The sequence below is a fragment of the Tenrec ecaudatus genome, chromosome 11, assembly GCF_050624435.1.
Source record: "Tenrec ecaudatus isolate mTenEca1 chromosome 11, mTenEca1.hap1, whole genome shotgun sequence".
In the NCBI taxonomy this organism is placed as follows: Eukaryota; Metazoa; Chordata; class Mammalia; order Afrosoricida; family Tenrecidae; genus Tenrec; species Tenrec ecaudatus.
The window spans coordinates 71,008,090-71,035,905 of record NC_134540.1 but is presented as its reverse complement, the minus strand read 5'-3'; the positions used below and the strand labels follow the sequence as shown (position 1 = coordinate 71,035,905).

Here is a 27,816-nt window from a genome sequence, read left to right as displayed (position 1 = left end):
GTTTTCTTACTGACTGGAACATGGGTGGTTTGCCTAATTACATGGGTTGGACCATGGGAGGGAAGCCCAGGGAGAAGGAAATGGGGCCAATGGCCCAGGAAGGTAGAAGGGGAGGAAGGGGGTGGGGAGAAGGGTGTGGTGAGCGGATGGCATCATAGACAGGGGAACAACTAGGGAAGCAGAACCAGCATCTAGGAGAGGGTAGAGATCCTGTGAGTATTAGAGCAACACCAAGCTAGTGGAGCAGAAACACCAAGAGGTGGAAGAAAGGAGAAAGTGATGGAGGGGCAGGAGAAGGCAAAAGGAAACAGAGGCAAGGTCTAGGAAGAAAAGGCACAGATAGGGAGATTAATAGAGGCGTGCACTTATGCAAATACATTAATCCATAACAATAGTGGTATGGGCCTATGTACATATAATATAAGGCAATGCACTGACGCTGCAGATGGGTCTTGGACCTCGGCTCTTACCTTTCCTTGATACAAGAACACATTGTTCTAACAAATTGGCATTCTGTGATGCTCACCACACACACACACACACACACACACACACAAAATCACTGAAGACAAAATGGGTGCATAAGCAGATGTGGTGAAGACAGAGGATGGTACCCGGCTATTAAAAGATATAGTGTCTGGAGTCTTAAAGGCTTGAAGTTAAACAAGCAGCCATCCAACAGTGAAGCAACAAAGTCCACATGGAAGAAGCACATCAGCCAGTGTGATCGTGAGATGTCATTGAGACTGGGCAGCGGGCATCAGAAGATTCACAACAAACAGTAAACAAACAAAAATTCATTGGTTGGAGTGGTGACCCAAGGCCCTTCTATGGACAATGAAACATCCCCCCACAGAGCAGTCGCAGGGAGGGGATGAGCCAATGGGTGCAATAGAGCACCAATAGGTCATGCAAGCAATGTACCTCTATTTCCTGGAGGCCTCCTCTCTCTCCCTCCCTCTCTCTCTCTCACACACACACACACACACACGCACGCACGCACACAGGCGCACGCGCTATCACAACCTCAGTGCCGCCTCCCAATCTAGACTAGGCGTAGGCAAGAGAAAACAACACATGGAACCCAGGAACAGGTATAGGAATAGAGATAGCAGAAAGGTAGGGGAAAGGGGAGGGAGAGGTGGGGAGGGAGAGGGGCACCAATTGCAATGAATGGCACATAACCACACACCTCCAGCCTGTGGGGAGAACAAGAGAAACCAAAGGGGAAGGGAGCCGGAAGTCTGAGTGAGATTTGAAAATAATTAACAATCTGCGATCTTATCAGGGGCCATGGGGGCTGGGGGGCAGTGAAGGGGGCGCGGAAGAGGAGCTGATCCCAAGGGGTCAATGGAAAGTAAATGTCTAGAAAAGAACGATGGAGTATATTTACGAATATGTCGGATACAATTGATGTGTGGTTTGTAACAAGAGCTCTAAGAGCCACCAATAAAATGATTAAAAAACAGACAAGAACTTGCCAAACTGACCCCAAGCGGCTGTACGTTGCCTGCTAACCGGCTGGCATTCCAGTAGCCCCACGCCCTCACCAACACTTGGGACGGTGAGGCTTACTAACAGGTGCGCAGCGATCGCTCATTGTGATTCTAGTTTGCACTTTCGGGGGGGGGGGCGGCAGAGTGGGTGCCTGTGGGGACTGCTAACCACTAGGTCAGCAGTTTGAACCCAGTGGGTTCAACAGGGGAGAAAAAGGAGGCACTCTGTTCCTGTGATAACTGATAGGCCCCGAACCCACCCACCACCCCCAACCCCCCACCCCCGGAGCAGCTCTGCCCTGTCCTGTGGGGTCATACGCGTTGGAATGGGCTTCGTGGCCATGCGTGTAGCCTTGCTTGGAAAGACCGGCGCTCTGTAATCGTGCAAGAGATTGTTCGCCATCCGGGTATCTGCTTTGATGACCTCTGTTCATTTTCGGGTTTGTTGGGGTCGTTTGGCTCAGTGAGCTGGAAGAGCACCTTCTGCATGAGAGTCATGGGTCTTTGGTCCGTCCCTGCCGGTGGCACTCCTGAGCACTTGAGTGGCAGTGTCTTAGGAAGAGCAAAAACGTCTGTATTCCATGGACTCTGTTTTACTGAGGATCACTTACTTTAGAGCTTGTGCCTCTTGTCTCATATTTAAGAAGCGACTTGGCCAAACCAGGTGTTGTCGATTGAATTGTCGCCACCACCACCACCACCCCCCAAAAAATGCATGTTGGGAGGCTTTGTGAGTGATGGACCTGTGTGTCTGGCCGAGGAGATTTCTAAGCGTCAACTTAAATGGCCCCGTGTAAAAGTGAACTGAAACCATAAAGTGAAAAGGAAACAGGAGGATTTGAAAAACAGGTTGTACAAATTGGGGACATGTGCCCTCGAATTCCCGCCAAGGACACGAACACCCAATCTTTTGTTAAAGAGATTAAGCGTACAATTCATGACTCTATCCAACTACCCCAGCAGAAAACTCAGCCACGCCCACGCAAGAGAATAGAGGAAGAAAGAAAGGAAATCCAGCTGTCTGCCTTCTCGGAATGCTGCAGGCAGGAAACAGGCCCAGGGAGCCACATCTGCTGGTCCGCAAGAACACAGAAGCAGAGAAAAGAAAGGACTCCCCGGGGAGCGCCAGGCCACCAGCTGAACAGGTGGGAGGAGCGTGGGAAGCCGCGCGGCTGGCCATGGTCTCAGAGGGTTAAGAGTCCGGTCTTCATCCTCTTCGATTGGAGAACGGGACTGAGCTCAGAGCTGAAGGAGTGGGGCTGCTATGCCCAAGGGGCAGCAGGCTATGGCCTGCCGGGACAAGGACGTAGGGTCACCACTCAAATGGACAAGGAGAATAGGGATGTCCAAAGCCAAAGGACCCACGGGCTCCCACCAACAGCAGCTCCTGCTGGGCGGCTGAAGCCATCGATGGGGGTGACGACGGTGCATTTCAGGCTGTGCCCCCCTGAAGTGGAGACCAATGAGCAGGAAATGAAGAGGGTCAAGGCTGCTCTTGGGCTCCGCTCCCCTGGGGATGTGAAGAAAGGAGGTGTGGGCAGACAGGGAGGCTTGGGCTGGGATGCAGTGACAACAGAGGCCACCTTCTGCCCATCCATCCATCAACCGCAGGGGCTGTGGGGCTGAGGAGAGGCAGCAGGCCAGACCTTTGTGCCCCAGCACCGACCAGTCACTGGGGTGGCTGCTCCCAGGCAGGGGCATCACCTCGGAGAGGGTGTCCTGGGCAGAGGCCGTTTGTGCCGAGGGCCGACAGAACCACACTGCCAGCAGCTGGGCAGAGAGTGCTTCAGTGCTCAGGCGGGGACCAGAGGCTCCTGCAGGAGACGGAGTGGAGAGAAACCCGGGATAGGATTCGGAGAGACCAAGGCTCACAGAGAAGTAGAAGAGGACTCCATGCTGATGACCCAGAGGCGGGGAAGCAAAGAAAGAAGGAAAACCGGTGGAGGGGGGAGAGGAAAACAAAAGGATGAATATAGGTTAAGTATTAAGGTGGCAGAAGGACCTTGGGCCTCTACTCAAACACTCCCTCAATGCATGAATACCTTCTTTTATTAAATTGGAACTCTATGATGCTCACTCTCCCGACACAACGGCTGGAGCCCAAGTGGGTGAACAAGTAAATGTGGTGAAGAAAGCTGATGGTGCCCGGCTATCAAAAGAGATAGTGACTGGGGTCTTAAAAGCTTGAAGATAAACAAGCGGCCATCTAGCTCAGAAGCAACAAAGTCCACATGGAAGAACACACCAGCCTGTGTGATCGAGTGGTCCCAAAGGGATCAGTTACCAGGCATCAAAGAACAAAAAATCATATCATTGACTGCACACCTCCATGATAGGATCGCTGAAGACAAATGGGTGCATAAGCAAATGTGGTGAAGAAAGCTGATGGTGCCTGGCTATCAAAAGAGATAGTGTCTGGGGTCTTAAAGGCTTGAAGGTGAACAAGCGGCCATCTAGCTCAGAAGCAACAAAGCCCACATGGAAGAAGCACACGAGGTGCCAAAGGGACCAGGTATAAGGCATCATGCAAAAAAAAAGATATATGTGTGTTTATGTATATGTGTGTGTGTGTGTGTGTGTGTATATATATATATACCATATTGAATGAAGGGGGAAGTGCAGAGTGAAGACCCAAGGCCCAAGCGTGGAGGGGTTTAGGAGAGGAGATAGGTTAATTAGGGTGTGAGGTAGTATCGATGAAGAACACAGCTTTCCCCCAGATCCTGGATGCTTCCTCCCCCCAACTACCATGATCCGAATTCTACCTTGCAGGGCTGGATAGGGCAGAGGTTGTACACTGGTGCATATGAGGGCTGGAGGCACAGGGAATCCAGGGTGGATGATACCTTCAGGACCAAGGGTGTGAGGGGCGATGCTGGGAGAGTGTAGGGTGAGTGGGTTGGAAAGGGGGAACTGATTACAAGGATCCACATGTGACCTCCTCCCTGGGAGAGGGACGGCAGAGAAGGGGGGGAAGAGACTCCGGATAGGGCAAGATATGACAAAATAACGATGTATAAATTACCAAGGGCACATGAGGGAGCGGGGAGGGAGGGGAAAAAAAAAAGACCTGATGCAAAGGGCTTAAGTGGAGAGCAAATGCTTTGAGAATGATTGGGGCGGGGAATGTGCAGATGTGCTTTATACAATTGATGTATGTATATGCATGGATTGTGATAAGAGTTGTATGAGTCCCTAATAAAATGTAAAAAAAGAAAAGAGGAGGAAAAAGAAAGAAAATGATTAGGGCAAAGAATGTACAGATGTGCTCTATACAATTGATGTATGTATATGTATGGATTGTGATAAGAGTTGTATGAGCCCCTAATAAATTGTTTAAAAAAGAAGAAGGCAAACCAGAGAGGATTGGGGAAGCAAAAGAGGAGTCATCAGAAAAGGCCCCTGTCAGTCTTTGTCAAGCTTGTTAGGGTGGAGAGATTGGTCGAGAAAACCCAAAACTCCAAAGTCACTCTTGCCTGTGCACACCCCTCTCATCAAGGGGAGCCAGAGCCTCTTTGGGCACTGCCTCTCACACTTGAGGTTCTATGTGACTCACTTTCCCTTTGATGCCCTCTTTCATCCCCAACCTTGATTCTTTCACATGACCTTCACCTGCTCTCTCATTCCTCCTGATTGGGTTTTCCTTTGTGAGGAATTTAATTGTCTGTCATCATCCCCACCATCAAATATGCATTGTAAATCCTTATCTCTATGCCTGTGGTTATAATCCCATTTGGGAATAGGTTGGGCTGTCTTTGTTATGTTAATGAGCCCCTGTCTCTTGAGATCTAAATTATAAGAGATTAACCAAGTAAATGAGAGAAGTACAGGTGGGAGAAGATTCTGCCAAGCTGCAGAGAGATCCCCAAGAAACTAGAAAGCAAGCTAAAGAGGAGGCCTTTCCCCAGGAGCTGGTGGAGAGAGAGATTCCCTACAGCCACCTCCCTGGATTAGGACGTCTAGCTTCCCGAACTGAGAGAAAGAAAGTCTGTTTGTGGAAGCCAGCCATTGCTGGCCTTTCTGTCTCCGTAACGAAGACACTTGGCTCATCAAGATCTTTTTCTGCTTTCTCCTAGCAGGTTTAGAGGAAGCCCTTACATTTCAGTCTGTGGAATGAACGCATTTGGAGTTCATTTCCGTGTGTGTTGTGAAGTAGGGTCCTTTTTTTTTCTTTCTTTTTGCATATGGCTAAGCAATTAACCCGTTTGTTGAGAAGTCTCACAATTATGAGGGCTGATTAGGCAAGATAACAGGTCACAACAAGTCAAGGTCAGAGAACATTAGCAATTACAGGCCTTTTGTCCGCAGTGCTTCTTGTCTGCCAGGAGGGCAGGCATGTCTGTTTCCAGTCGCCCGCCTCTGCTACACAGCCCCTTAGCCTCTGCTCTGCTCAGGGGAGGAGAGTGAAGCCCTTACGTGCTGATGGATGCCCTGGTGCTTCCGTGAGCCTGGACGCCCTCTGCTCTGTCTCAGGGGCTTGGTGCTGTTGTGCTGCTGCCTCTCCACACAGGGGTCTGGGAGATGCTTCACTCTCCACGCTTTCTTGTCAAGGATGGGATTTGCTTTCTTTTCTGCAAAGAGGCATGACGAAACCGACCAATCCCCTCCTTAGAGACTGATACAAAGTGTTTGGTGGAAGTTACAAAGCCTATGGCTAAAAGAGCCACATGGAGTCCTTACCTCAACGCACAGTTGAGTTAGGTATGTATATTTTATCTCTAGGCTGTCTTCTTTGCGTTTGATTTACATGTCTAACTTTACCCCATTGACTTAATGATTATAGCCTTATTATAATAAGTCTTTAAGTCAGGTAGTTTAAATTCCTCAAAGTTGCTTTTGCTTTTTGGCTATACTGGGTCGTTGATATTTTCATATACATTTTACAAAGAGCTTGTCATTTCTTTTATTTAAAAAACTTGTTGGAATTTTGATTGGCATTATACTGATTCTGTACATCAGTTTGGGGCAAATTGGCATCTTAATAATATTGAGTCTTTAATACATGAACATAGTACATCACTTCATTTACTGAGGTTTTCTTTTATTTTTCTCAGCAGTGCTTTGTAATTTCAGTGTATAAGCCTTTTCGCATGTTATGTCAAATTTATCTCTTTAGTTCATGTTTTTGATGCTATCATAAAGGACATTGTTTCTGAAATGTCAAATTCTGATTATTCATTGCTGCCGAAACTCCAAACTCCCTGGCACTGAGTTGATGCTGCCTTATCCTAACCCTGTGTATAGGACAGGGTAGAACGGCCCCTGTGAGTTTCCGAGACTTACTCCCCCCCCCCAACAGTTTTTTTGGCATGTAGTTCACATATCATACAACGGAATAGTGCAGTCACATCCATAAGAGTTGTACAGTCATCACCACGATCCGTGTCAGAGCATTTTCTTCATTCTTGCACTCAGCATTATTAGATCCCCCTTTCCTCCCAACCTCCACTACAGCACCCATAAGGAGCCATGCATTTCCCTATCCTGGACAAGGATAACAAAGTAACACATACAAATCGCAATTGAAAAGAAAGCAGAAAATATTTTTTTAAAACCCTGAACTATTTGAAATGGATCTTAAGGGAGAGCAAATGATAAGGTGCTAAATGGTACCCTAACTGCATCTGCAACAACCCGCTTTCCAATGCGGTCTGCGTGCTGACAAGGCTGCTCCCATCCCTGCTCCACAGTCAGAGCACCTCCTCTCTCGTTGCTGAGAGTGTAATTCTTTAGGGGGCAGAAAGCCCCATCTTGCTCTGAGGACATAGAAGTACAGTTGATCCTTCAGATTGACCTGCTGTCTTACTACCTTGTTACTAAACTCCTAGTTTGCTGAGATTTTTAAAAAATCAGGAATGGGTATTGAATTATTTGGGAATTATCATGTAATTTTGTTTCCAGGCATCTGAATGTGGTGATCATATTGATTTTTTAAAATTGAAATAGAATCCATATGCCCTTCAACCGGCCATTTTAAAGTGTCATTTCAGTGTTTTTAGTAGAATGACAAGGTTGGGCAAGTATCACCATTGTCTGATTCAGTGGTTCTCAACCTGCGGGCCAACCACCCTGTCACAGGGGTCGCCCGATTCCTAACAGTAGCAAAATGACAGTGATGAAGTAGCAACGAAAATAATGTTATGGTTGGGGGTCACCACAACATGAGGAGCTGTATTCAAGGGTGGCGGCATGAGGAAGGCTGAGAACCACTGGTCTAATCCCTTCTACATTGCCCTCGCCCCAAAGAAACCTCCTTAGGGATTGATTGGCGTGTGCCGCACGTCCTAAGCAGTCCGTGTGCTTCCATTTGGGAATGGCTTCTTTCCGTCTGCTGTTCAGAGGCCATATCTCTGTATTGTGTGCTTTCAGCCACTCGGTTTTGAGAGGCAGAGGGGCAAACTAGGCACCGAGGCAAAGGCAACTGGAGAATTACTGGTGCCAGCGAGATCACCAAGGAACTGAGGGACAGAAGCTCCAAAGAGGCAGGACACACAGCCTGTTCCTTGCACCGGAGCCGAGAATTCAGACTTGTAGCCTCCCTCACGGTGAGAAAAGACATCGCTGTGGCTGAAAGCCACTTACTTGTTGCGCCTCTGTTTCAGCAGCACTTGGAAACGAAGACAAGCCACAGAGCTCCGTCATGGTTAGGCGCCTTCAGCTCGGTTCCCTCCCAGAGCAACCTCGTGCACCCAGGAGGAAACACTGCTGGGTCCCGGGCCGCCCTCACAGTCGTTCCTCTGCGTGGACGCATTGTTGCGTGGGGTCGCGGTCAGTGCATGTCCTGGAGGGCCGCCGCCCCTCGACTTTACCCAAGATGATGTCCTCTTCCAGGTACCAGTCTCTCCTGACAACATGTCCAAAGTGTGTAAGACAAAGTCTCGCCATCCTTGCCTCTAAGCAACCCTGACCAGAGACGCAAGGACGGAGGGCCCGCAGCAGACACCGCATGCATCCTCCCTCACGGCTAACCATGGACGGGCTTGCCGAGTCCAGCTATTTCCTATACACGGCATCGGATAATACGGGACCGTTTAAATTCAATTGTATTTACTGCATTAGGAAGGGGAATGGAGGATACATTTCAGGCCATCGCCTCTGCGTTCAGCAGCTCAAACTGCCTCCGTACTTGACCCCACCCCCACCCCCACCCCTGATTTCTCTTCTTCCTCTTACGGACCTCCATCCTCCTTTCCCCCGAGTCAGGATCTGTCAGCCTGCTTCTAGCTCGTGGCTTCATCCTCCTGCCCTTGTCCCTTGGCCTCCCTCCCTTGAGAACCTGCAGTCTCCTCCCGTTGGTGTGCAATCTCTGTTAGGTTAGCCTTATCGCCGTGGCCTCAGACAGTATTGGCACGCGGTATTGTTCTCTAGGCCCGTCCGTGTCCAGAGACATTCCGTGGCTTCCTCGTGGTTTTTTAGCGATGCATAATATTCCCCTGTGTGTTAGGTATCCAAGTGTCTTTCTCCAGTCTTGCACTGAGGTGCATTTGGGCCCTTTCCAACTTCTTACTGTTGTGAACGTGCTGCGATGACCCTGGGGTGGGGGGCACATGGCTGTTCCAGGACACCTAGCCAGCAGAGGCATTGCTGATGTGTATGGCATGTCGCTTCCGAGTTCCTGGTGGGGGGGAGGGGGGCGCCATCTCGGTCTCTACAGTGGTTGTCCATGTTGACAGACTCACCAGCAATGTCTGAGAGGCCCAGCTCTGCCCCTTCGCCGGCATTGGCTGCTTTCTCTTGCTTTTGATTGGCCGCCATTGTCCACGTAAGGTGATAGCGCATCCTTATTGTGATTTGCATCTCCCGCGTGGCTAATACTCGTGAGCGCTTTATCATGTTTGTCAGCCACTTGGATGTCATTTTTGGTGAACTTTGTATTCATGCCCTTTAGTCACTTTTTAATTGGATTATTTGTTGGGTTTTTTTTTTCTTGGCATCTCATTTAGCAAAATGTAATGTTTGGGGGGTTCAGCTACATTGTAGCATTTCAGTGCTTTATTCCTTCTTATGGCTTTATTATTTATGTGTGTGCCACATTTTGTTTACCCGTTTATTTGCTAATGGACATTTGGGCCTTTTTTCCACATTTTTATGATCCCTAGAGCTGCACAAACATTCTTGAATAAGCATCTGTGTATCTGTTTCCAGTGTTTTTGTGGATCTGCCTAGGAGTGGAAGTAATGTGATAACTGTAAGCTTAAGCCTTTGAGAAATTGCCAGGCTGTTTTCCAAAGTGGCTGCCCTGTTGCACATCCCCAGCAGCACTGTCGGGACAGCCCACACTGCGCACGCTGACCAACTCTTGTTCGCAGAGGCCTCCGGAGTGCAGCTCTCTGCGATCGAGTTGTGAGATAGCATCTCTGCAGTCTGTGCCTTTCCCAACTGAGACCTTGAGGGCTGCAAACAGCTCACGCTCTTGACTGCTAACCCCGGGCCTGGCAGTTCGAGTCCAGCCCACGTTGCCGTAGAAGAAACGCCTGCCATTTGCTTCTGAAAAGTCAGCCATCAGACGCTTCTCCTCTGACCCACACAGGGTCCCAGGAAGTGGAGTTGACCCAACACCTGGCTTTCTGTGTTTTAATGACTAAGGGTGTTAAGCATCTTGTCAGGTACTTGTTGGCTATTTGCCTATCTTCTGTAGAGACGTGTTTTCTTTTTAAAGGTAAAATGGATATTCTTTTTGTTATTTGTACCAATATTTGGAAATCCAGCCAGTCAGATCGGCACTGTTATTATAACAGGGGTATCTCAGAGGTGCTATGTCATTGGGGCCACCCTCTTGAAATTGTGTTATATGTTTTTTAATTTTTCGGTAAATGAAACCGAGGATTGATGAACCTATAGTAGAATAGGGACTCCCCGGGTTTGGCGGGGGGAGGGGGGCAGCCTGTTTAAGGAAGATGATGTCAAAGAATCCAGGAAGAAAAGTATGCTTGGAAAGTGATTGTGGAACCAAGTGTACAATCCTGCTTGACGTGATTGATCTATGGAATGATACGACAGATGTATTCACTCCCAATTAATAACACATTTTTTAAAAAGAAATAACTTGAAAAATAGTCTGAAGGGAAATGGACAATAAAATACATTAATTTTTTTAAGTTAGGGTTTGTAGTTAGAGCAGAAGGGTAGAGGAAATCAACAAAGCTCCTTATGACTGAACCCTCCCCACCCCCAAGTTGTTTAGCAAGAAAACTCCCAATCCCATAAACTACAAATAAGCCTTCACCACACAGCTTTGTACTTTCAGTTCCTGTTCTTGAGGCTACATCCTGAAGATATTCAAGGTAGCATTGGGACAGTTTTTCATAGGCAGGGACATCTTTTATCCTGCTGTCCACAGCAACCCAGGTAAACTGTCAGGAGGCTGTTATTGGATCTTTGGTTCCATCTCCACCCACCCCTCCAGTACAACAGGAACCAGGAAAACCAGGTGACCGAGACAGAAAGAAGTCCTGCAAAAAGAGGAAGTCATGCGGTCACCGCTCAGACGGACATGGAGCTGCACGTCTGTCTGCACACATCTTCCGATCGGACGCGTATGGACTCATGACAACGAAATCTCCCTCTCAGATCACAGAGTGTTAACAAGGACCACTGCAACAGCACAGCGACGCTGCTGCCCAGAGCACAGAAAGCTCGCCAAGGGTGCAAGAGCCTTCGGAGGGACTGTGGGCTCTCGGCGAATCACCAGAGCGTGACGCCGACACGCAGAGAACACGTGCTGTTGCAGAGATGCGCCCGTGGGCCTGTGAAACGCAGTGAAGCAAAGCTCAGTGCGATGAGGATGTGCCCACGTATGCCCAGGCCTTGGACCTGACTGTCCCCGTGCGGAGTGCCCGTCAGGCCGCTGCTTTGCAGGGCGGGCGCGTCACCTCCCTCTAGAGAGCAGGAAATGGTTTCAGAGCGGCAGGCCAGGGTCCCAGGTCCACCTGCCACCCCAGCATGACCTCGTCACTCTTGCACTGAGACCGTGTGGGTGCTGTGTGGACCCAACACCCAGGGACGGGAAACGCCCGAGACAGCCTGCAGGCCGCATCCTCAGAGCCCTCGTTGGCTGGGCTTGATGAGGCCCTCCAGCATCGCCTGTTATAGACAGCAACAATAACAGCCATTCAAGTTCACAATCAATCCCTGTTTCTAAAACAGGATGAAGAGGAGGAGGAGGAGGAGGATCAAAAAAGGTAATTTGATGGGAAAGAATAGGCAACAGTTCTAGAGAGCTTACTTTGTGTCAGGCACGGAGCCTGGGGCTTGACACAAATGATCTGACTGTCACCACAGGCCAACAAGGAAGCCCTTTGTCAAGTGGGGTCTCCATGAGTGGGATCCAATTGACTGACACCTAACAATAACTGTCCTCAGGCTCTTTCTCCTGCCACCCCACCTGCCCAACAACCTCTTAACTGGGCCTCAGCTCAGTCTCTGGGCAGTGTCCTCCTCAGAGGGCCTGTCTTCAGCCGGGGCCTCAGGACAGGACAGCTCATTAGCCAGTGGCTATGGAACTCACTCTCCCAGCCTCCAAGTCGACTGACTCAGAGCTCCCCTGTAGGGCGGGGGAACTGTCTGTCCGCTGGGCTGCTGGGCTTCCACCACAGTAACTCTCCATAGCAGCAGATCCCTCCTCTTTCCCCAGGCAGGCGCAATGGTCTACTATGCCTCCCAGCCCTGCACCGTGCCAGGATCCACTATGCCCACTGGTTTTCAAACATAGGTCGCTAGGCCTTTGTCCCCAGCCCACCGTCGTGTGGAAGCCCCACTGAAATCTACGCAGCATGTCAGCAGCACAACGGCTCGCAAGCTTCCACTGACGGGACGTTGGGGGGCTGGGGGGCCTGCATGAAAGGGCACTGGGCAGGAATTGAGCCTGGGTCTGCCACAGGGAAGGTAAGAACTCCATCACTAAAGCACCACTTGTAGTTCGCAATGGCCCTACAGGGCAGAGTAGAACTGCCCAGTTGGGTTTCCCAAGCTGTAAATCTTGATGGGAGCAGAAAGCCTCATCTTTCTCCCCCAGAGCAGCTGGTGGGCTCTAAGTGCTGACCTTGCGGTGAGCCGCCCAGTGCATAACCCATGACTCTGCTCTGAGTCCCAACCAGACTCGGTGGCGGTGAGTTTGAGTACACCCCATTGCGCCTTCCCCGGCTCTCCTGGCAGAAAGTAAGACTCAAATGGGGTTTGCGTCCTGGGAGGCGCTGAGAGCAGTTGTGAAAGCTCCGGAGGAGAGACTGGTGCGCTGCCAGGCCTGAGACTCACCAGGCTGTGAGGTCTTTGGCTGCATGCATGACTCTCTTAGTGGGGTGGAAGGAGGCCCAGGCATGGCAGGGCTCATCCCACCTCGACTTCAGGACTCTGCGCTTCCTTTTTTTTTTTTTTAATTCGTGCATGCTTTATTATTTTTTAACATTTTATTAGGGACTCATACATCTCTTATTATAATCCATACACACATCAATTGAATAAAGCACATCTGTACATTCTTTGCCCTCATCATTTTCAAAGCATTTGCTCTCCACAAGCCCTTGGCATCAAGTCCTCTTTTTTCCCCTCCCTCTCCGCTACCTTTTCAAGTGAGGAAGAAAGTAAATTTAGTTGATTTCAACTTGGTGAGCACTTCTTCCTGCCTGCCTGCCTGCCTGCCGGTGGGGCCGTAACCAGTGAGTACAGGTGGCCTGCAGGGTCCTACAGGGTCTCCTTAAATCAGAATCAACCCGATGGCAGAGAACTTGGTTTGGTTCATGGGATGGGTACTTCTGTGCAGTGATCACTACAGGGTGGACCTGAAGCCAGCCACGTCTGTAATTTAAAGTAGCCGCTCAGACCGAAGCAAAGCAAAGACCCACTGGAGAAGCTTGATACCACGCGGAGATCACCCAGATGCAGAACTCCCAGGGCTTCCTGTGCGCACAAGTCTGAGAGCTGCCCGCTGGATTCTCAGCTGCTTTCTTGACCAGCAAGTGAGCCCTGGCCTCAGACTAAGGCCAGCACCAGCTGGACCCCTCTGGTGTGTCACTAAGCTCACACTGGCCAGGCATGTGGGGCAGAGCCTTCTCTTCCATTCCATTTTTATCCTGGAGGTCAGGAACATCCCCCAAAGTCTCAGGGTGGGACATGCAAAATGAGAGAGAAGCTGGGGTGGGTTGGGGGCTCTATTCAGGGACAACCCTGAGGAGCCCTTTGGCTCTGTCACACAGGGGAGACGTCACCCAGAGACCTCTGAAAGCAGCCCCCTGAGATCAATCCCCAAAGTCTGAAAGCAGCGCCCTGGGTGGACTGACGTCCTCCAGTGCATGGCAGCGCTATTCACGATCGCCACAAGGTGGAGGGTGGCAGCCAAAAGGTCCCTCGGACGCAAAACCATGTGGCGTGCACGCACGCGGGCTTCCATGAGTCTGTGGGAAAACGGGATGCAAGGATCATGGAATTTTCCCACAAAGTTTCTGAAGCCCCTCCCCCACCTTTACAATGGAATGTGACTTAGATAAAGGACGTCTGAATGCGTTCCGGGGACATGCTGACCACAGTCAATCACAGAAGGACAGATAGGATATAGAATAAGCAATTCGTGCTCGCCAGGGCTGAGAGAACCACCATCCAAACACACTGGCATGGCATCCGTTCTGACTGGTGGAGGCCTGATAGGACAGCCTCCCCTGGGAGTTCCCAAGACTGCCAGTCTTCCCGGAGTACTGCCTCTCCTGCAGGGGAGCCCCAGTGCTGAATTCACTGCCCCACCAAGGCTTCCTCCGAATTTGAGAGGGAGGGGAAACGGGGCCGTGTGGTTGGCTTTTTTTTTTTTTTTAACTTTTATTGTGAATTAAGGTGAAGGCTTACAGAGCAGAGGGACCATTTGACATTAAATCATGAATACGCCTCTCCTGCATTGTCATCCTCCAGTGTCCCGTCCTTTATCCCAGTTCCTCTTCCCGGTGTTTCATGTTTCTTATTCCTCCTCCGTTCCTAACCCTGGAAACTTTGTCCTTGGCTGATGCTGCCCTTTTGATGGCCAAGTGGTTGATTATTCCAACATGGGCGTGAGTTCAGCCCCAGCCCGGAAGGGCGACTAAGGGCTACATGGTTTCGGGGTCCCATCAGCCTCTATCCTGGTCTCCTTCGTGGTTTTGAGCTGTGACCCACACCTGTCTCCCACTCCACCAGCACCTTCCAGTGCAATCCTTTTCAGAGCAGGTGGTAGCCATCGCTGGGCCCCATGGAGTTCTTGTGTTCTCGGGTGGGGAGACTGATGTTTGTGAGGTCTGTCAGTCCATTTGGACCCTTTGGTTCTGTACGTCTCATGACTTGCATTACACTTGATATCTGAACAGGGAGCTTTTGCCTAGATGACACTGCATGTGTGTGGATGGTAGCGGAATCATTGGAAAAGGGGAATAAAAAGGGTTTCACCGCTTAAAGAATGCAGCCAGCGTCACCGAATTCCATATAAATTCGGTACTGCCCCCCCCCAAATAGAATCCCCACCCGTGCCAGAGGTTTTAAATCTTTTCTTTTTAATGGATCATTTTAGTGGGGACACTGAAACAGATATTATAACAATCCATCATCTTTTTCAAAACATTTTTTCTACTTGAGCCCCTTGATATCAGCTCCTCTTATTTCTTTCCCCTGCCCCACCCTGCCATCCTCATGAAGCCTTAATAAATTATATTTATTATTTTTATTTCAAAGCTATTTTTTTTTTAACAAAACAACCGTATCACCTTCAAAGTACCCTCCATTACACTGAATACATTCGTCAAATCTGCGATTCCATTCCTGGAAACATTTTTTCAGAGTCATCTGTTTGGATGGCTGACAGCACCTCCCCGGTGTTTTTCTTTACCTCTTCTATGTCCTCAACTACCTGTCCTTTCATGTCCTTCTTCATTCTTGGAAACAAAAGGAAGTCTCACGGAGCAAGGTCAGGTGGGTCAGTTGCGTGGGACAAGAGAGGCATGCTGTTTTATGTCCAAAACTGTGCCACTGAGATGCCTGCGTGAGCAGGTGCATCGTTGTGGCAAAACCAGTCCCCCGTCGGCCACAGATCAGGCCCTTTTTTGTGGCACACTGTTATGCAGTCTTTTCAGAACCTCTAAATAGAAAGCTTGATTAACAGTCTGACCTGGTGGAAGGAACTCCAAAGGCACTATCCCCATCACAGCAAGAAAACAAATGAGCATTGGGTTTTTTGGAGGGTACCCCCTCTTATGTAGAAATTGACTTTGTATATGCTTTGCTGGAGATGCTTGATGTGTTTATCGTCATTAAAACGGCCCAAGTCTATGCCCTGAAGTGTCGAAGTGAGGCGGTGGCTCCCTGGAATACTCATGTACGAGCTGGTCCACCGGCAGCCCCCCTGGGCCGACAGGAAGAGGGAGCAGGAAGACGGCCCCCAGTATTCCACCACCACAGGCTGTGGACACCTGCTTCTGAACTTGTTTCTCATCTGAGAAAAAAGAAGTCTCAGTCTTCAAACTAGGTTTAGGGGTTGACATGGTGCTCTTGTTATTGCAGCCCCCCGAAATCCACAGGGACAGTTCTCCTCTACCCTCTACGGTTGCTGTGAGTCAGAATCAACTCAATACAGCGAGTTTCTTCTTGTTGTTGTTGGGGTGGGGCGCCACAGGGGAGGGTAGGATTCTCATTCTAGCAGCTACAAGTGGTTTCCTAGTTGGCACAGGGCGGCCCTGCTGTACACAGGAGAGCCTCAAGTGCTCGGTGGTGCTGCGGTGTTCTGTGATACCAGGCAGTTGAGCGAGTTGAAAGGGGAGGTGGCCGGAGGACGGCCTCACGTAACCCACACACGCACATGAACAGGTGGGCAGAGGGCTATCGCGACAGTGCGTTCCAGGAGGGAAGTGATGTGGGCTGAGGGGGTTGCGTGAATCCCACTGGGAGGGCCTCTGGTCCAGGGGCCCTGGGGAGAAAGTGAGGCATGCAAGGGCCAGTGGAGGTGGTGGCAGACCGAGCAGGAACAAAAGCAAGTTTTCAAAAAGACGTAGGTAGAAAGGTCTGGAGACAAAGCCAGGGCAGGGGAGAGACCACGAGTAGTATGCCTGTGAGAATGTATCGGAGCCCCTCCCCGCAGCCCAGTGGGTGGAGAGGGCGGCACTCGGGTGAAGACGATGAAACTGCATGTTGTGAAAGGTTTGCCTTGGTAGGATTTCCTCTTTTCACCATGCACGTGTATGTGATGTTACTCCTGGTCACAGACATCAGTCAGCAAGCCAAGCCTGCGGGTCTGACCCACTGTGACCTCCCACTGTGACCTCTTAGCGTCAACCCCTCTCCAGGACCTTATGCCTGGCTCCAGCAACCTGGAGTCTTGAACCCATCGCCAGGAAGCCAGCCAGGATTCCTGGTGGCCCACATGCATCACAGGCTCCCAGTGGCTGGGAGCCCTGTACCCACAGACTCCCAGTGACTGTCTTTCTGGAAGGTGGCCAGGCAGCTCTTCTGAGGAGCTCTGGCGTGGACTTGAACTGGCAGCCTTTGGGTTAGCAGCTGGGTGTTCACACGGCCCAGGGAAACAAGGAAAGGCACTTTGGCCTCAGGCCCCTGTAGCTCTTCCTGGGTCTGCAGCCTTCCCTGCTTAACCTGGGGTGGGCTCCCGAGTCCTGCCTATGCTGCTGTGGGCTCTGCCTCCGCCCTCCTCATGCCACCTGTGCCTCCCAACATCATTTCCTGTCTGTCCATCTGTCATCTTCCTCTCCCGCCAACTGTTGCCTCAGGAGAGCAGGGGCTTTGCTGGTTCACTGCAGGGTCCCAGCCTGGAGAGCAGCCCCTGGTACTCATTAATTTTTGTTGGATGAATAAAAATTTCAAGATGACTAAAACTGAAGCCAAAGGACTACAGCTGGTTTTGTAGAAACAGGGTTAAGATCCACTGCCAAAATGCTGCCGGAAGTTGGGCGCATCAAGAATGATAAGAACTACAGTCTCCTGGGTGGGTGTTAATGTTGCGGTGGGGCTAGTGGTAGGGCTTTCTTTCCCCGCGGGAGGCCTGGGTTCAGATCCCAGCCAGCACACCTAACCCACAGCCACCACCCACCTGCCAGTGGAGGCTTGTTGTCATGTAATGATGCTTCCAGGTTTTCAGTGGGGCTTGCAGACTGAAAACAGACTAGGAAGACAGAGCTGATGAACCACTGATGGAAAGTCAGTCAGTGAAACTTCACAGATCCCCTTGGGTTCGATCATGATGACAGGGCAGGGGTTGGGGGTCACATGGATGGGGCAGCCAACCACACAGTGTGCTCTACCTGGTTGGATTAGGCCAGGCTCTCAATCTGCTGGGTGGGTAACTTGCTCCCACAAGGCCTGATGCCGTGCAAGCCTCCTCCTGTGACTTGTGCCCTCTCTGACGGGCTTCCCAGAATCTGGGCCCCGGGAGACAGGTGCTACTTGCTCCTTCCCGTGGCTCCAAGCTCACTGCCAGCAAGCCCATGCCGACTCAAAGCGGCCCTCTGTGGGTTTCCAAGACCATCACTACTCACAGGAGTAGAAAGCCCAGTCTTTCTTCCAAGGAGCCGCTGGTGGTTTCGAACTGCCGACCACACAGACCGCATAACCATTATGCCACCAGAGCTCCTGCTCCTCCCATGGCAGCAACCCTGAAATGCTCACCAATGAGCTCCCTGTTTTAGCCACCTTGCCCACCAGGCCCAAGTCCTCTTTCAGATGGCCTGGTGGGCGAGGACAAGGGGGAGAGGAGCTGGGGCCGGGCAGACACTGGTGTGTGTGGTTTTCCCATTCCAGGCAAACGGTGCGCGCTGCGGGAGCTGGGGCCAGCCGGCCTTACGTGAACTGAACCAAGGGCACAGATGGAAAAGTCACTTTTACTAGAAATCTCACACTTTCTCCCCCCTCCCCCCACCCCACGCATCAGCATCATTTCCATCCCAGGAGAGCAAATCTAAAAGGCAGCTTCCGGCCTCCCAGCCTCCAGACTGAGGGCTGGGCGGTGTGGGGGATCAGCTGCTGCCCAGATGCCTCATGCTTCCGGTGCTGGCATTTTAAAAGGCACCAGTGTCCCCGAGTGCCGCCCACCCCCCAGGGACCACTGAAGATGGCTGTGTTCTGTTGGGGGGGGGCGCTGAGGGAGGAAGCAGAGCAGGGCAGCCAGGCCACCAGGGATTCCCCGGCAGCGTGTGGATGATTTCTTGTGTGTCGGGCTTCCAGCGAAACCCTCATTTGGGACAAGCAGTGCTCAGGAAAAGCTGAGCACATGGCCTGGCCTACTTACGGGCCGTGTTAATTATGGCTCTCTGGTGGTATTTTCCGGTCGTCGTTGGCATCGCTTAACCAACCTCCAGGGCCGCTGGTGGGAGCAGATCTATCTGGAGGCCCCCAGGCCCCCTCTGACCTGGCCCTGGCACATAGGCCCCGGTGACGATGCTGTGGTGTGATGTGGAGTCATATCTGGGTAGGAGCAGAGAAAATGGGAAATGCCAGGCATGAGACTGGAAGCTGAGAGTGCCAGGCGCTATCGCTCAAGGGGCTCTGAAGCAGAGCTGCACCTGTGTGGTCCAGGTGGAGAGAGCGGGAGGACCACCGCACCCGGGGAGCTCAGCCTGAGGGTGAGGACCTTCCCACCCAGCTGGGCCAGCCTATCCCTCAGTGGCTTTCTCTTTCCACACAGGCCATCCCCTCCCTGGAAAGTTCTCTGCCCGCCCCCGCGTGCATGCACATACGTGCACGGTCCCCCAGCAGCCCTGCGAGTGGGACTCATTGTGTTCTCCAGGCTTGATTCTTCCCAGCTTGCTCGTGAAGCGGGCGAGAGGTATCATTACCCGCTCTCGTACTTGTAAACTTGCCCGAGAGGAAAAAAAACCAAGAAAGTTTCCCTCCTCCGAGAGTCTAATTACTTGTTTGGTGAGCCCCAACCCATATACATTTCCAGTGAGAGACACTTGATGCTGGCCGGAGAAACAGCCGTGGACAGGTTTCAGAGACCCTCTGCGCACTCGCTCTTCCGGCCTGCCGCTGGAGCCTCTGGGATGAGCCTGAGAAAGTGTTCCTGGCAGGGGTTCTGCAGCTTGTCTCAGATCTCTGTGTCATTGTGTCCTGACCTTGTCTCAGGCCCCTGGACAGGACACGACATTCCATGCCTCCTGCCTTTGTCACTGCTGTCCCTCTGTGGGGTGTGTCCCTCTATTCTGTGATCTAGGAAGCAGGCTCCATATTTTTGCCCTGCGTTGGTTTATTTATCTGCCTGGCTCTTCTCCCTCCAGGCAGTTCGCTCCTTGAGGACAAATGTCACCTGGGTCACAGGTTCACCTGTAACACGAGGCCTGGTTCCTGGCAGGGAGCCCTGATAGCTCAGTGGTTAAGTGTTCGGCTGCTAAGCGGAAGGTTGGCAGAGCCCCCCAGGGGCTGCTCAGGAGACAAGACCTGGCTCTCCGCTTGCTGCCGTAGGGATGATATGGCCTTGGAACCCTGGGGGCAGCGCTGCCCGAGAGGGTCTCTTTAGGACAGCAACTGGCTCATGCACCTCTGAGTCAACACCAACACCTAGTGTGACCCCGAAGACAGCGAGGAACTCCTTAAGGGCTTCCGAGACCACATCTTTATAGGAACCTCTTTCCCAGAAGGGCAGCTGGTGGATTTGAACAGCCGGCCTGGGGTTTGGCAGCCCCATGTATAATCAATCCATTGCGCCACCAGGCCTCCTCCTGGCACAGTGAGGGGACTGGAGGTGTCGGGCCTGAGGACGCTCCAGAATAGGGAAGCCCACGTGTTTTTTAAGCTGTGGCTTCCAAACTTCTGATGCTAATCATGCATCTGTTGTTCCGCTCGACACTGATGTTCTAGACACTGCTAGCTGACTCCTCTGCCACTTGTTTTCCGTTTCCGCCCTGGTCAGGTACTCACTCGTGGGTCAGCTTCCCTTTGGATTCTGTTCCTCGATGACCCCTTCCAGCTCCCTCTGCAGGTCAGCCACTTTCCTGGGCTCAGGGTGCTCCAGATGACCCGCACAGAGTTGCCTCCCCAGCCTGCGCCCCCCAGCCTGCGCCCTGATGCAAGGGGTGGGGAGCAAGACCCGTGTGTGCAGATGAGCTGGATGCTGTGGACGGGTGAGCGGGAGCAGAAGACAGACACGACTGCCTCTGGATGGGGCCCTGGTGCAGAAGAAAAGGCTGTGTCTCCTTCCCTGGTCCCTAAAATGCTCGTTAACAGTCTGACAGCCCTGCGTGCGCCAGCCTTTCGGGCTTCATTATACTGATCGCGAAAGAGTGGTCGCCTGAGCTCACCTCCCAGGCTGCAGCGGGGAGACAGACCTGGGACACCCAGATGGCACAGCAAGGGTGAGGGTAGGTCAGGACTGGACTCGGCCCTCCTTCACCTCACTCAGTGCTGAGCATCGGGCGCAGGACAGCGTCCTCACACACGGCCCCTCGCCTGTCCAATCGAGGCGATCATCCTGGGCCCCTCGCAGTTCAGTGCAGGAGACCAGAGTCCTCAGAGCTGAGACCCGCAGACATTTCCCAGGTGGGCCTGTGAGGCCAGAGAACCCCATCCCGGGATGGCCAAACGCAGCACCCTTCCCGGCAGTAGCTTGTCCCCTTTCCCTCACTCTGACTGTCCCCTTGCTTCTGCCTGACAGGGGAGGAGGGCACTTGTGTGTGGTGCCCCACCTTGCAAGAGATCCTCGAGGTGTTTCACGGCTTGGGAGCCCAGGCCTCTGCGCTGCCTCCCCCAGGGTCCACTCTGCACGAAGGGAGGTGAGTCCATCCCCTTCCTGGGTTGGCTGGGTTGGCTCATTCGTTCAACCGTCACTGCTCCCAGACTCTAGCCCACGAGTTCTTGGTGTCTGTCAGTCCTGATGGAAACCCCACCCAAATAGCCAGCCCTTCCCTGGGAAGCTTAGCATCAGGGGCAGGGGGCACAGGACAGATGGCGCACAAAATGCCCGTGATACCAGTAGCTGCTGCCCTAAGTTGAATCCTCCAGCCTACAACTATGTTCCATGGGGTTTTCAGCAGCTGCTCGTTCCGCAGTAGACCGCCAGGCCCTGCTTCCATGGTGCTCTGGGTCAACACACACCTTCTACACATGGCCCGTTGGTAACCTCCCCGCCCCCCACACCTTATTCTGAGAATATAAGTATTTTGCCATGGACAATGTTTGTATCAATCACCATGCCTCCACACTGACCCAATGGCTGCGTCTTCCTCCTCAATCTGACATCTGTTTCCTCTACCTACGTCTTCTGAGCGCCTGGGGTCCCCTCGTCTCCAGTGAAACCGAGACCGTTCAGCCTGTGTCTTCAAGACAAGCTCCAACCACGTTAGTCTGATCCAGGCTTCTCGTGTTGCCAGTCACCTAAACCAACTCAAGTGCAGCCAGCAGCCAGCAGTTGGTGTCCCGAGTGCCTCCTCTGTGCACTGGGCGGGTGCCGGAGAAGAAATGCGAAGGTGCTCATTTGCGCAAGCGCCATCTCCAGCCTCTCAGAACAAGCCATTCCACACATAACTCGTGCAGTGGGTGGGTGGGGGAGCTCAAGCTTAAGGAGCGTATAGTGAGTCATGCACTGAGTTTCTAACCAAAAGGTCAGCAGTTCAAACTCACCAGTTGCACTGTGGATGAAAGATGAGGCTGTCTGTTCCTGTGAAGAGTTACAGCTTGGAAACCCACAGGGGCAGTTCTACTCCGTCCTGCAGGGTCACTGTGAGTCGGAAATGACTCCACTGGGTGGCAGTGAGTAGAGACATGGGGACATTCCACTCCGTCCTGCAGGGTCGCTGTGAGTCGGAAATGACTCCACTGGGTGGCAGTGAGTAGAGACATGGGGACATTCCACTCCGTCCTATAGGGTCACTGTGAGTCAGAATCAAGTCCACAGCAGTGAGTTTGGGGGAGGTTTTTTGGTAACAGATCAAGCTCACAGAGGCATTCCATAGCTTAGTCTCCATTGACAAATTGTCCCACATCTGAACCTTTCCCTGAGGATTCTCTAAGAAGCTGGTTTGAGGTGTAACAGGGTGTTGAGACCCTGGGCATAGGTCCTGGGTGGTGCAAATGGTTTGCACTCTGCTAACCAAGGAAAGGTTGGCTGGTGGAGCAGACCCAGCAGTGCCTTAGAAGAAGGATCTAGTGCCCACAGCCAAGACAAGCGCGGTGGGTGGGGCTCCGTTCTACGACGTAAGACATGGGCCAGAATGGACTCAATGGCTGGGTATTTAGAGCCCTGGGTAGGATGTTATATCGGAGCCCCCAACTCTGACAAGCATTGCTGAGCCCCTGCCACGGCCACCGATGTGCCTCTGCAGGCAGGGGAGGCCAGGCCTTTGTTAAGAACCTGTCCCAGGACTGCATTTAGTAATTGTCTGCCAAGCCTTACTAAACCCCATTTGGCTCCGGCTATAAATACCCCACGCATGTGCCAGCCTGCCGCGCTCCTGCCCTGCCCGCCCCGCTGAGCTCCGTGTCTGGCATCAGCAACCAACCGCTTTCCTCTCCGCAGATTCGGAGCTCACAGCACACTCGGGGATGAGTGGGGAGAAGAATGATACTCAGAAGAGCATTGCCCGTGGGGGTGGGGGTGGCCTGGCCGGGACTCCCAGGGGTCTCAGGATCCATTTTCCACACCTCCGATGAACCTCAGGTGCCAACTTGATGGATGGGAGGTGACACTGGGGACCTGTCCCCACCCCGTGAACTTTGAACGCCCGCTGCTATCTTCCTGCCCTGGCTTGCACGGCCAATGTACTGTGGAGGCAGCAGTGGGGCAAGGGGCAACAGCGCCCTTTAAATGCGGCAGGCCTGCAGCTGTGCCCGCTGCAGAGAAGGCCGGTGAGAGGAAGGGGAAGCGCTGTTGTCTAAGGGCAGGGCACCCCCAGACGTGCCCCTGCTCCCCTGGCCTCCAGCCCCGCACCCTGAGCTGGCTCATGGAATCTTTCTCCCATCGAGAAAGCTGCCTTGAGGATCCCAGCTAGTGGCCAGGAAGGTGACCCACCCCCACCCCCACTGGCAGAGTCTGTGAGGCCAGGCTGAAGAGGAATGGCCCAGGCACCTGGGACAGCGGCGGGGAGGGTTTTCTGCCCAAAGGCAGCCTCCCTTGGAGAAGTTGAAAACCAGGTCTTGCATGCCCCACTGGCATCTGCTGGGGGCCAGGTGGGAAGTGAGGTTCCTGGGCTGGTGTGGCCCACCAGAGGGGTTCAGAGAGCACAGTGTAGTAGGTACCCGGTCTCCTGCAGGGTTCCAACATGCTTGCTGGGCATGGGACCTAATTGGTGCTCACGCCCCTCCCCCCCAAATGCGCCTGCTCACTCTATCCCCCTGGTGAGCTCAGCACCTTGTCCTGTGCCCATTGTCTCTTGTTGGCCACTTCTGCCTCTTCTCGGCTCTAGGATATCTCCATTGCAGGCCCCGTTGACAGAGCAGGTGCTTCTGGGGACTCCTCTTGGGGGACTGACCACAAAACCCCACTGACATGAGTTGATTCTGACCGACAGAAACCCCCAGAGTAGAATTTCCCCTTTGGGTTTCTGAGAAATTAATTTTTTGTTGTTTGGGGTTTTTAATTAATTAACTTATTTATTAATCATTTTATTGGGGGGTCTCTTACAAATCTTATAATAATCCATAATTCAATAGTTGTAAGCACACTTGTATATATATTGCCATCAACATTTCCAAAAACAGTTTCTTTCTATTTGAGCCTTTGGTATCTATCAGCTCCTCTTTTTTCCCCCTCCCTCCTCCAAGAACTTAAATCTTTACAGGAGCAGACACCCTCATCTTTCTCCCTCAGAATGGCTGGTGGATTCAAATTGCTGCCTTTGTGTTTAGCAGCTCAATGTGTTACCCTCATTGCCACCAGGGCTCCCTCCTGGGCACCCACAGGGCCTCGGAATGGCAAAGGCCGGACATGGTGGGGTGAGGCCCCAAATACCGTGCTGTCTTTCTGGTCGCTATGAGAAAGACAATTCTTTCACTGTGTGCTTTTCATCTCAGATTTGTCTTGCCGTCCCTGACCACCTGGTGCTTCCTGATTTCCTTTCAGGAAGATGTCCACGCACAGAGCGACCCTATAGTATGGAGGGTTTCCAAAACGGCAAGTCTTTATGGGAGCAGACAACCTCATCTTTCTCTCTTGGGGAAGCTGGTGGGTTTGAACCTATGACCTTGTGGATAGCAACCCAATGCCTAACCCCCCGGGGCCCTTCTCAAATAGATAGTCACCAAAGTTTATGAGTGGAGACCAGGTGCAAGAGGGAGGTAGGAGGGGCTGTTGCTGATAGAGGATTGCGCTGGGTTTCCAGTGATGGAAAAATCACAGTGCTTCGGGGTAGGGTTGCACAGCTTGTTAATGAAAGTGCTGTCAGGAGGTTGTGTTGTTCACCCAGAAAGGGCTGCATCGTGGGGCCAAGGAATAAAAAGATACAACCCTTCCGTGCCTGGACTGTGCAGACCGGCCCCTGTCCTACTTGTTGATGACAAAGACTCCTGCCTGGGGGTGAGGCTGGGAGAGAAATATAGGGGAGGACGTTTAGGGGTAAAAGAGCAGAAGAAGAGGTACACGCCCACGCGTGGCCGTGAGCACTGAGTGAAAAGCTCGGTGTGTGCCGTCCACTCTACGCAGAACGAGTTTGCCATGAGCCCTCACCTGGGAAGAGTCGCTAGGCCCTTTGGGAGCTCTGGCTGACCCTCCCGGCCGCTTGCTTGTCAGCAGACACTCAGGGCTGGCCTGGCCCCCAAGGGCGGCGGCAGCCCGGTGCTGCTGGCCCTGTGCAGAGGCTAAACAGATAAATAAATGGCAATTAATACATTGAAACAGCAGCCCATCCGAGTGTGAGGCTGTCTGATCACCGGGCGTCTTGGGACAGTGTAATCTGACCCAGGAGAACTGTGCCGCTCTCCCCTTCCATTAGCTGAGCATGGGCTCCTCTGCCTGGCAAGGGCCTTGACTGAGCAGAGCCTAATGGCCGGGTCTGGTTTAGGTCAGCAGAGCAGGAAGCAGGGCAGTGGGGGCTGTGGTCACTGGGCGCCCCCAGAACAGTTGCCGCTCTGTTCAGAGTGCCCGTGATGCCAGGCGCTAACTTAGCATCATGACTCTGAGGCAGACAGTGACTCCATCCTACTTCCGCGCCCTTGATGGAAACCCACAGGGACAGGGAGGCGGAGGCCAGCTGAAGAGGGAAGCAGCGCAGGGGCCCTGCGGCCAAGCCCATGTGTGGGCAGGGCTTCCCGTCGACGGCCAGGCCTTTCTGCAAGCCGGCATGAACCTGCAGCCTCTTGGTCCGCCGAGCGTGTGGCCTGTTTGCTGAGTGCCAGTGATGTGCCCCTTTGAAGGCTTTTTGTGGAGTGGCGGGCAGAGTCACCGAGTCACCCATCTGGGGGCCCAGCCCTGTGCGGAGGAGACAGAACTGGAGGAAGTGGCATGGATGAAACCACTTGGTTTGTAGAATCCAGTGGTGAGGCCTTGGACTCAGTTGTCTTCTGATGAGTGCAGAGGGGTGCAGGCTGGGCCGAGGGCCTCTTGCTGGGGGCGCTGGTAGAGGGCTGGGATCAGCTGATGCCACTTCTCAGAATAGCAGTCACAGATGCCAGCGGGTCAGTCAGGTGATTAGGCGGCAAGGCCCAGAATAGAGGGCCCATTATGTGGCCTGCTAGAGTGGAGCCCCCTGCCTGCTGCACCCGAGGAGGAGCGCTGGCTCTGCACTCCTCCCTCTCCCTCTCACCCGCCAGCCGGCCATCGAGATCAGCCTTCCTCTCCAAGTAGGAGAAGGTTCTCATCACTCACCTTCACACTTTCCCTCCCCAACTCTGAGAAGACAGCTCACCTCTCCGGCCTTCTCCCTCCTCTGGGAGCACCTAGCCATCTGGAAGCCCGTCTCTCCGCAGCACAGTCTCACAAAGAGTGAGCCTCTCTGCGGTGGGCCCAGCCCTTGGGGAATCTGAGAACACTCCACCCATGTTGCAGGCAGTGCCCTGCCACTGGCTGGCCCGAACCAGGGCGGCCCTCCCATGCAGGCACAGGCCTCCAGCGTGTGCCCCAGATGTGCCATCCAGGCCGGCGAGCGCCCACCTTCCCGCTCTCTGGCGTGAATAAAGAAATGCGAAGGTCTGACAGAATGGCCTGGCCTGGCCACCAACTTTGGGTTGTTGGCACCAACCTCTGGAGTGCCTGGGAGACGGCCCTCTCCTCGGAGGAGCAGCGCTGGGGACAGGAAGTAAAAGACTCTCCACTGGAGTCTGCGGGCCCAGTGCCCTTCCCCGGAAAGTGGCTGCTCTGGAGGCTGTGACTGTCGCCATGCCCTTGTCATCACCAGAGTCGGCATTCACCCAGAGCCCTTGGCAGCGAGCAAGCACCCTGAGCTGGTGGCCTGGAGTGAAGAAGGGGGTGAGGCAGGAAAAGAGCCTGGTCAGAAGCTCACGTAGCTGAAACCGACTGTTTACCTCAGAGGGAGCCCAGGGAGGGGTGGGGGTGCTGTGGGCGAGGCCTTGGGCTGCTAACCACAAGGTCAGCGATTTGAACCCACTGTTTGCACCAGGGAAACAAGAGGAGGCTGGCTGCTCCTGTAAAGACGGATCGTCTGGGACGCCCAGAGGAGCAGGTCTGCTCTGCCCTCTAAGGTCGCTGTGGGTCGCCGAGATCTCAGCGCCGTGTTCTGTGGTTGTCTGGTTGATCTACGCGAGAGAACAATGTAATGGGGGCCGCAGGATACACAGAGGTTTCTGAAAGTTCATGTAGGCAATTCCATTATCCTTCAGTCCTGGTTCCCACCATCCTTTCGAAGCCCCCTCAGATATGCTTGGGAAGCCTATGAGATGGGGTGCGTGACTCAGTTTCCCACTGCTGCCTCTCTGTGTGAGCTTCTTGCTGCCCTGAGGGCGGTGCTAGTCTGTAAAGCGGGGACTCTTTGATACCGCCCTGGCCCTGACTTTCCTTTGGTGCTCACCCAGAGCTGGCCATCACTAGCGGAAGGCGGGTCACACTGAGCCCGTCAGCAGACCACCTGTGAGCCCCGAACAATGTCTCTGGAGGGGTTATCAAGAGTCGTTTTTTCCCTGCCGACTTGAGAACCTAACTCTCGTCCACCCTGGTGGATTCTGCAGGGCATACACAGATCCACCCAGAGCCAGATGACCAAAGGACAAACTGTTTGGAGGAAGATCCTTGGGGGGTGTTGGGAGTACGAATTTTCTGGTTTCTGAGCCCCAAATACCCAAAACTGGAGGTCCACTTAAAGCAACAAGGTGTGAGAGCCAGCCTTCTGCAGAACCCCACCCCACCCCTGCCAACAACCCGGGCCCCGGCCCTGCCTGCCAGCTCCCGGTGGTGGGTCACTCCTTCCTGTGCTCCAGTCACGCTGGAGAG

At 52.9% G+C, this 27,816-nt stretch overlaps 1 protein-coding gene across 1 annotated transcript in view; it reads left to right on the top strand.

Moving 5' to 3' along the window:
* FAM178B (family with sequence similarity 178 member B) overlaps nucleotides 1–27,816 on the top strand; it is a 131,660-nt gene that overhangs the window by 51,959 nt on the left and 51,885 nt on the right. Inside the window, exons 8-9 of the mRNA XM_075562677.1 lie at nucleotides 10,380–10,398; nucleotides 21,102–21,214. Of these exons, the coding sequence (XP_075418792.1) occupies nucleotides 10,380–10,398; nucleotides 21,102–21,214 (132 nt within the window). The remainder of the gene's footprint in view (nucleotides 1–10,379; nucleotides 10,399–21,101; nucleotides 21,215–27,816) is intronic.